Here is a 10,000-nt window from a genome sequence, read left to right as displayed (position 1 = left end):
CATTTTCTTTATTTTAAATGCCCAAATGGGTGTGCATAAGGTTAACTGCATTTTGGACGTGATTGTGTTTTATGAAGCAATCCTGAGAGCTAGTACTTGGAACAAATGGCGGCATGGGTATCAAGTGTCACCGTTTTCTACAGCATTTACCGAAGAAACTCTCACAAAGGACGGAGAACCTTACCACTTTGTTATAACTTGACTCAGAACACTCCTGCCCATTGAAATTTTAAGATCAGTGAATACAGTACTAGTGTTAGGGGTTTAAGGACACCTCTTCACAAGATACGTGACTTTACGACTGCCTTGTAAAAGTTAATGCAGCGGGTTAGATTCATTTCTACTCGGGCAGTTACTCCCTCTAGAGACATTTATTTTAAATATGAAGCTAGCTGTATACGAAGTTTTCTTAAAAGTTTTTGTTTCTTTTTAAAATCCAATTTTAACAGCATTTCAGTGACGGTTAAAATTTTACCAGATTCGGTAAGATTTTGTGTTGGATATATTTTCAGTAAAGAGTTATTATCCTGAAAGCCATATTAACCGCTGCCTCCTAACCTGATCTTCATAGATTTTTTTGAAGGCCTTACAAGGATCCCCACTTGAAGTCTTGCCTAGATCTTTAAGGGGTCTTCCGCTGCAAAAATTCTCCAGTATACTCGACGTTTTTGCCAGCTCTTATAATCTTGATGGATCTTTTGAGAATCCTTCAAAGATCGTTATTCTCACTGCAATCTTTGGAATATTCTCATATCCCATGGTGTATCTTTTGAGTCTCAAATCAGTGATAGTAAAGCCTGTTTTTCACTATCGACGCAAACACAAGCGCCAGCATAAGAGCGCTTATAAGAGCGCACCGTGAAAACGGGCATGACGCAAGCATAAGCACAGGCGCAAAGCACAAGTAAAAGGGTCAATTTTTTTTCCATTTCTTTGTGCCCGGCTGCGCTTACGCTTGCGTCGTGTGAAAACAAAACGAAGCATAAGCAAAATGAAATCTGCTACGTCTGGCCAATTAAAGCACTAGTCTGAGCATTTGAACAAAATGGCGGATTCTGTGGTTGATTAGGGAGCTTACGAAACGACGACGCCGAAGGCAACGACGACGCTACAAAACAATAGGTTTAGTGAGCAAAAACAATGGCTCTGCACGTGCGTTTTACATTTTGGTACAGTTCTTTGCCGTCATCGCCTAAATGACGACGTGAAATGACCAAATTCAAGGTTCTGTGGAGGACGTTAGCACATGACGATGAATTTTCAGTTCTCTCTCTACGCTTCCAACCCACTCATACCAGTTTAATTCCTCACCAGTTACTACACATTTTTAACGCGAAACGACATGAAATAGTTTTGCAGTGATATAATTAACGCGAACTCGTATTTTTAAATGAAGTCCTCGTAGCCGTCGTCGTCCTCGTTTCGTAAGCTCCCTATTTTGATGCTTATGACGACGTTTGTTTTCAAAGCGACTTATGCTTGCGCTTGTGCTTGTGTGGCAAGTGAAAACCAGGCTTAAGAGTTTGGAGATGTTACGGTCCTCAAAGCACTCAGGCATAGAGACATTCTCACAGATAATCTTACTAAGAAAATCAGCTGATGCGAATGCATCAGCAGCAACAAATCACTGTACCTTTTGCAAATTAAACATAATAGTGATGTTCTGTTGCAGGTCTCCATCATGGTTTGGGATGATAGTATTTGAGATGATTGGAGTACCGAGTATTGTGTTTTTCAAAGTCTTCCTGTATTGAATGAAAAGACTCTTAATTACCTTGGAGACAATAATGGCGGATACTGAGACAAGGTTAATGCATCGGAATGTGGGAAAAGCTAACAAGGTTGAGGTGAGGTTTGCAGCCGGTAGAAAGCTTAGAAAGCTTAGCCGTGCGTTGGATGTGCAGCTTCTTTGGGCGTTGACTAAAGTTATTATCTTCCAGGGCTCGGTTGTTCAAAAGTTGTATAGGGCCATCCACTGGATAAATCACCATCTACTGTACAGCCCAAATTATTTTGATTTGCCCTCTTATCGCCTGAATTGTGGAGTGGATAGCCCTACACATGTTTTGAACAACTGAAGTCAAAAGGTTTGGTGCATAAGGGAACATGGCCAATTAGAAATGGGCTACGAGACAAGAAAGCGGACAAGAGAACTTAAAGTATTCTTGGGATAAAAAAAAGGAAAAGATAAAAGGCCGAATCAGTAGTACCTAAAGTAAGAAAACACGACCAAATTTTTGAAGATATGTCCGCCAAATTATAGGGAGAAATTTGTCACTGGCTATAACCGAGGTACTTTAAACATTAACTGCATTCATTTCTCACCCATCAAGAACAGCATTACTCTCATAAGGCAGAAGTCCTTGAGTGTTTTTGTACACCATGCCCACCATAATTGTGGTATCTGTCACGAAATAGAAATAATCTTTCAATATCAGAAAAAAATGCTTTATTTATTGTGTAAGTGCACTTAGCTATCAACCTAGTTCACAGGCATCCCACTTTTAATAATTGAAAGGAACATGATTAAGAATCCCAACTGGCAGGTAGAGTTTAATCGGGGACAACAGGAAACAAATCCAAACCAGAGGTTAGAACGTGATTCTGAACCAGGTGCAACCGCATGGAAACCCAACGCCCTAACCACTGAACCACGCCGCCTCCGTTGTTGCTGCCTTTGGCAGAGCTTTGGCTTTGTTAAAGGGTACGCATTTCTTTATTTTCAATAATTAGACATCGTATGATTACAGACCTTACAGTTCAATAACAGTTCAATTGCCCTCTAAACCTGTTTTTATTGTTTTTGCTTCGAGTTGTTCATTCAGATGCGATAAATATTGCATGACCTACTCCAGGGGCTCCTGCCTACTCATAGAAGCAACAGTTTTTTCATACCTCTGGTAGTGAAAAGCTCAGCAGGCAAAATGATCTTAGCTCTTCTCTCGGATGATAACAAAGTTCCAACGTCATCATGCGGGAAAACAACGTCTTTTGTTTGATCACCGGCAATTTTCTGGATTGTGATTACTGTTCGTGCCCATGCCATTAAAAAATGAAGAATCAATAAGTTAGAGTAAGACTGGTGAAAACCAGTAATACTGAAGCTGTGTGCCTGTGAGTTATTTGATTAGGTTGATGCTTAGCTTAGTCGATAGCGAATCACAAAAATTTTATGTTTGAGAAACCTTTTCTAGAAGCCTAACATCCTAAGGGAGGCAATCAATTGATCGTATCTATCACAAAAACCACTGAGTAAAGTATCACTATGAGACAAAATACCTATGCAAGGAAGTTAAATGTTACTATTCTTTCTTTGAATAACATCTGAGAAGAGATTCTTAAGTAGAACCAAAGAAAGCAAAGGGCATTTGTTCAAAGTGTGGTTGAATTTTCGACTGCTAGACAAGAAATTACTCAGGTAGTAGCTTTTGCTGCGCTGTGGACAAATACTTCAAAAAACGTATTACTACTAGTTATAATCTTGCGCCGCATTCAGTTACGTGTGTACTTGAGCATAAAGAGTGATATACAAGAGCGATAATGTTTATTGCTTACCAAAGTGTTTCGTATTGACCGTTCTTGAAGACATAACCACACTACTCGTGTTTAGGTGCTCCTTCGCGTAATTGGCAGCAAATGTCTCCAGTTCGTGAGCTGCTGGCAACAAATTTGCCGCAGAGTGAAGATGTGGAATCTTAATCCGCCTTAGGAGTGTGGAAGTTTCATTTACCGCAACCTTAAATGTAATTGTCGATGCCATTAAGTCAGCCTTATTTTCTCTTAGGGGCCGGGATGATAAAAGCACTCCCCCTTCCCTAATTTGGCTTACGTTCAAATTCCGGATACCTTTAGTTTGTTGGTTCTCCGATACAGAACTCCGGTTTTCCGATTTCGCTAAAAATTAACATTATTTTCGTTGATTTAATTTGATTTGTGAAAAGCCGTTAGGAACAAAACTGTCGTAGGTTAGTTCCGTTTACCATCTTCAACTGAAATTAAGCTCATTATTATTATTATAATTAGGAGAAATGGCTTTGAGCTTTTGTTAAGTGATATTCTCATGTCTAGACTATTTTGCGGCATAGTGTTCGTGAATCTATACTAAATGCCAAACAACTTCTTGCAAAACCTATATAATGCAATAATAACCTGATCCACAATTTGAGAAGGGGTTTATAGCTGCCGTGCGTTAGGAAGTGGTTAATTGATAGGATTGTGTGAAGGACGATCAAGAGTATGGGCGCACATTGCCAATAACAGACTGCACGTCGTAATCTTATTGGAGATCCGCGCCTTCTAGCTTACCTCCAAAGAATCCTCATCGTGAACATTGAGCTTGCTTAACCTGGCCAGATATTCTTGGATCTGTTTTTAAACAAAAAGTCACTATCAGAATCTTAATTGCCTCGAGCACTGTCCGCCATGATATAGGTAAAGTTAAGTGACCGTTTTCTTTTTTTAATGGATATATCTTTAATATTGGACGATGTGGTGTGTAGTATCGTGGGATATTTTAGCGAGCCGGTAAGGCGAGCCAAAATATAAGAGACGAGTAAAAAATCCATGATACTACACACAAAATCGTCCAATAAGCTATTTATTATCCAACTTTTTCGCACTATATTTTTAGCAAGTGGATTGTAAACAGCCGCGACTGTGTGATAGATTAGTACGTGACAAATGCGGAGCAAACGTCAGCACCTCAACTAGTCAAACCGGTTGTCTATATTGTACAAATAACTGGAATACTTGTACTCGTTTCGTGGGTTTTCTGCACAATAATTAAAAATACAGATGGATAATAAATTTATTTATTAATTTGTAAAGAACTAGGATTCCACCTACAGACACGCAATTACCAATCAAATGAGAGTACAGTGTAACCAAAAACTACGAAATAAAGGAAAGAGTTTCTTGCCTGTGAGATAAGGGAAGAAAGCTGACGGACTCAAGGACCCAATAATTAACCAAAGCTTTCTTTCTCATAAAATAGCAACACGTTCCGTCCAAGAACTGTTATGTATTTTTTATTTTCATTTTTGTGGACTCGTGCAACAATGGCAAAACTCGCTTCGATAACCCTTCGATTGTCCTGCTAAGCAATTTCACAATTGTACCGTCAATAATGCGCCTTTGATTTGTAGGCTTTATATTTTAGCTAAGGGAACCCGGATTCAATGTTCAGGATTGCCGATCCGACTCACAAAAATCGCGCGAGATGCCTTAAAGTGCCCCTGTGACCAAAAAATAAATTCATATTTTTCTTTGGATTTCAAAACTATGTTAACAAAACACAAGTGACCCACGTTTTAAGCCTAGATTTCAAGAAAACACCTCTTTATTTTAACTGTAATTTTCCTATTTAATGGTCCGCCATTACTAACATTATGTTCTGGAGAGAGCTGGATCGAGGAGAAAATGACGTCAAAGGCTCACTAGTTTAAGAATGCAATAGGTGTGTACGCTGCAAAATTAATATGCAGCACGGGGGTTTTGGACTTTCAGACTTTTAAACTCACGCTTTGCATATATAATAAGCTGCGTTCACACGCTGAAATTTTAAGCTAGTGAGCCTCTGACGTCACTTTTCCCTGGATCCAACCGTCTGAGGTCTAATCGGTCAGTTTTGAACGTGAGTAATGGCGGACCGTGAAATCCAAAACTTACACTCAAAGTAAACGGCCTTTGGATAAAAATCAAAACTCAAAATTTTGCCAGTCAGGTGTTAAGCAAACACACTTTCAAAATCTGAAGGAAAAAAGGAAGTTTTTTTTTATCACAGGGGCACTTAAAGAAGAGCGTTGTAAAATGTTAAATTGGAACTCTTTAGAACATAGAAGAGAGTATTTCTCGTTGGTAGAATACTACAAGGTTGTTTTTGGCAATAGGGAGTTTAAGATCTACGACGGCGACGGTCAGCGACAACATCATCTCAAAATATATACCATGGCTCCATCATAAGTCTTTCGCGATTATTCAGTCTCGTTGACGTCCTGCAATGTGGAGAAGTATCCTAAAAATAAATTGGTACGAGCGGTTTCAGAGTGAAAATAGAGAATGAAAGATTCTCTGTTGAATGCTTACGTTGTCATCAAAACCTCAAATTTGGTGATTTCACGTCGTCGTTATGCAGAGGACCGCAAACCCTAAAATAAATAAACGTGCTGCACGCGCACGTTTATAAATGCTCTTTTAACCAATGATATTATTGTTTTGTGGCGTTGTCGTAGTCGTAGCTGTTGTCGTTTCTTAAACTCCCTAATAAAATAAGCAGGTGAACGCCTATTAGGAAGTCGATCAGATACCTGCTGTACTGGTGGCCCTATTTGAGTCGTGGACCTAACACTCGGTGCTGGCACAGAGGTGCTGGAAGTCGTTGTGGGTGTTACAGTTTTATCCGGTAAATGGACTTTCGTTGAAAAAGGCGATGTTGTTGTGTGGAGTAGCAATGGTGTTGTAGTTTGCCTTATTTGCTGTTGCATTGTGGTTGTTGCCGTAGTTCGTGACGATGATGATGATTGACCTGATAAGTAATTTCAAGCTAAATTATACAAGACAAACGTTTCATGATAATATATTCAATCTCCTGAGATTTCTCTAGATCGTCAGTTGAAATTTGGCTTTTAATTCTCTTTTGCCTTTTCAATTGATATTTTTCCTGCAGTCGTATCAATTCCAGTAGCTTAGATCTTCTTGATTTGAAATTTACACAGTTAGTGAGATCGCGGGAATCATGGGTGATAGTTAATGAATTTTATGTAGTTTGGGGTAGTTGGGTCGTACGTTTATGCAAAGTTATCCTTATCTTGTGATTTACGCTCCCTCTGGAAACCAATACTGCATTGGGTTTGAGATCCAATTGGTTCATTGACAGTAGGCTTAGTTGGGGGGGGGGTGGGGGGGGGTGAAGGGCTGCTGTTATTGCGAGCTTTTACGGACACATGTGGTATCCGGATATTTTTTGGAATCCGCAACTTTTTCTTTCCCGATACGCCTTCCGTCCACACGTATCCGGTGAATTCGCTGGCGAATCCAGAACTTTTGAATACGCACTCCAGAGCGGACATTTTTGAATCCGCTATGAATCTGGAACCGTGTATACGCTAAATACGGAATTTTTTTGTCCAACAAGATCGAGCCCAGTTCCTTACCGTGAAATCAGTTCTCAAGATGGCTGCCAAGGGCAATATTATTTCTTTAGTTCTTGGACTTCTCTCAAGAAATATCATGTGTGTGCAGTTAAACATAGCTATGAACACTTTACACTTCAATTATGCCAAACAGCGCATGCTCTGTTACCTCTGCTTCCTTGAGGAGTCCTGAGAACCAGAGTGAATCGGGATACGTTTCGGATCACGTGTGGACGTTCAATACGCCACGTGTGGATGGGAATATTTTTGACTCCGGAAAGCGAAAGTTGCGGATTAAAAAATATCCGGATATGTTCAATGATCATACAGCACAATTACACCTCAGCCTGATTTTCGAAATAAGTCTAAGTGCTAACTGTATCTCACAAAAACTACTATTTAGTGTTATGTAAAGAACCATCTAAGAACTTTGGATTTTTTGACTCTACATCTTTCGCTTTACCTTGGAAATCTCCACAGAGGTATCTTAAGCTGTTTTCACAGTTCTCGATTTCCAGATGATTCTTGTCGCCAACCGTGAGGCAAAAAGTGGTGTTTTCCCTTTCGGTTGATTTTTTTTTGTCAGCGTTACTTATTATCTCTGTAAACTCCTTGTCGGGATGAAACTCATTGCCGTTGCTCCACTTCCATATACCACCCCTGAAAAACAGTGCAAAGTGAAAATAGAGAGAAAAAGTGAAATACAAAGTGTAGTTTTTTACTCATGAACGAAAGTGTGGAATCGTACGACCAAGTTGGAATACATTTAAGAGGTGCTACATAATTAATCTGGTTCCTGGGATTAATCCGTGTGTTTTATGACCCTTACGAATGGTATATTACATGAAGTACGAATTTTTTTTAAGAAGTATGCTTATTTTAATTGAGAGAGAGTGATCTCGGGAGGGAATTTGAATTTTGGAGTTTTGTAATTATGTAAAGGAACGATGAAAAAAAAAGACTATTTTCCCGACCCTCCTTTATCCATTTTCACTGTGTTTTTATTTGTCAACTGATCTGCATATGTTTACTGTACTTAAAATATTCTTTGATCCAGATTTCGTTACAGAAGCCTACTCTTTTTGCTTTACTAAATATGGAAATGCCTCCGATGGAGGAACACTGGAATTCGGTGCGGGAGGTTTTGATTTAAACCTCGGCCAATCCAACGCTTCTAATCATATTACTAAATCAGTGTCCGACTGAATTTGGAAAACGCAGGTTAACTAGTTTTCTCGGATAAGGACAAAAAACGTAGTGTTTGCGGCACGTTAAACAATCTACCCATTGATCTGTTGCTGAAAATGTCAGTCTGGATACGCGTCGTGCCATTGAGATTTTAGTGTTCGTTTACTACACTTTTTTCATTATTTACCTTAGTTGTACATCCATCCAATATTTATCGCCAGTACGTTCAAATGAAATGTTTTTTGCGTGCTTTAATTTAGTGTTTGTGTCGATTCTTGCAAGATTTCTGAACTTGGCTTTTTGGCAGTTTGAAAGTGCTTCGGAGAACGTCTTTTTGTCTTCCCAAGCTTTATAGCCATAAGGATCAGAAATGGCGGGAGAATTCCCTGTTGAAAACATGTTACAATATTTAATAAGCTACCAACTGAGCATATTTCACTTTTACTGAATTTTCTCTTGCTATTCAAATCGGTCTTTGTTGCCTTGTTTTTAAGGAAGTTCAAAATATAAAGGAGTAAGGGAACAAGAAGAAGAATCCAGGAAAGATGTGAAAAGTGCCATTTTGGAGTAAGGTTCATAACTCGGAACTAAAACATTGGAAAGGTAATGAAAGGCAAACAAAGTTCTTTGAAGAATTCGTGGCCTTGAAAGACTCGAGACTCCATAAAAACAATCGTTTAAATTCTAAATTTCTTTTGTTTGCCTAGGATAAAAATCCTTTCAAACACCTCTACAAAACAAATATCCTTCAAATTTTCAATTTCCGCTTTTACAGATCGGAATACTGTATATACAACACCTGAATCAACGGTGTAAGTTTCTCAGACAATAATTTCTTTTTTGTTCTTATAATGCTAATTCTTTACCATTGTATGTACCAGCTGGATCTGGCGTTCCTATTTTCTTCAACATTGTTGAAATGTATTCCAAAAGCTAATGTGCAACATATCATGCTTACAAGTAGCGTCAAATATTGTACAGGTCACGTAGACAAAGCAATATTTTGAAGAAAATTTGGAGGCTAATTGTTAATCTGATCAGCATTTAGAATTATTTTACTAGAGAATTATTCAATCCAAAGCTTTTTTTCCAAACAACAATGTTCTTATTTTCTGAAACGACAGTCCTTTTTACTGAAAGGAATTGTCCATCATTTTCAAGTCTTGTGCGTTAATGGAAACAAAATCAATCATTTTTCACTGCCAAATCACTGCCAAATTTGGAAGTGGGTTTGAAATGTCCGATGCTAAAAATTGAAAATTGACTTAAACCGTAGGCAATTTGTCCAAACAGAAAGAGATTTAAAAAGTGAACAGTAAGATGACGGTTTACAAACGAATGAAGTTGTCAGTGAAAGGCACTCATTTGCAGCAATAAACATTAAAAGGAAGTTGGTTTTTTTTAAGGATTCTTGAACAAAAAAAAAAAAAAAACAGCATCAGTGGTATTTATTACCATTGCCGTGGATTGATAGCGAAGCCAGGATAACAAATATGAGGCCCATCTTCATTTCTGCAACAGATAAATTCCAAATGAACATTCTTTGACTTCTTTGCACGTGGATTCGTTTTTGATTAAAAAAAATGTGGCTACCCATTGATCTTAGATGTCTAAGAGCCTTTACCTCGTCCGACTGCTGAATTATCTGTTAAACCTCGAAGTTGTCCAATGATAGGAAGTAC

The 10,000-nt window shown here is 38.6% G+C and overlaps 1 protein-coding gene across 2 annotated transcripts in view; it reads right to left on the bottom strand.

Moving 5' to 3' along the window:
• LOC138003358 (adhesion G-protein coupled receptor D1-like) overlaps positions 1-10,000 on the bottom strand; it is a 20,591-nt gene that overhangs the window by 10,567 nt on the left and 24 nt on the right. Inside the window, exons 1-10 of one of the 2 annotated variants that reach the window (XM_068849384.1) lie at positions 9,943-10,000; positions 9,774-9,830; positions 8,506-8,704; positions 7,594-7,790; positions 6,306-6,523; positions 4,306-4,365; positions 3,556-3,736; positions 2,896-3,027; positions 2,326-2,404; positions 1,634-1,745 (exon numbers count right to left, since the gene is read on the bottom strand). The exon at positions 9,943-10,000 is cut by the window's right edge and continues 9 nt beyond it. In XM_068849384.1, coding sequence (XP_068705485.1) covers positions 1,634-1,745; positions 2,326-2,404; positions 2,896-3,027; positions 3,556-3,736; positions 4,306-4,365; positions 6,306-6,523; positions 7,594-7,790; positions 8,506-8,704; positions 9,774-9,828 — 1,233 coding nt within the window. In that variant the 5' untranslated portion in view covers positions 9,829-9,830; positions 9,943-10,000. The remainder of the gene's footprint in view (positions 1-1,633; positions 1,746-2,325; positions 2,405-2,895; positions 3,028-3,555; positions 3,737-4,305; positions 4,366-6,305; positions 6,524-7,593; positions 7,791-8,505; positions 8,705-9,773; positions 9,831-9,942) is intronic. The other variant, XM_068849385.1, reaches the window with a different exon arrangement.

Source organism: Montipora foliosa, chromosome 5 (genome assembly GCF_036669935.1).
Source record: "Montipora foliosa isolate CH-2021 chromosome 5, ASM3666993v2, whole genome shotgun sequence".
In the NCBI taxonomy this organism is placed as follows: Eukaryota; Metazoa; Cnidaria; class Anthozoa; order Scleractinia; family Acroporidae; genus Montipora; species Montipora foliosa.
This window is presented reverse-complemented; position numbering and strand designations above follow the sequence as displayed.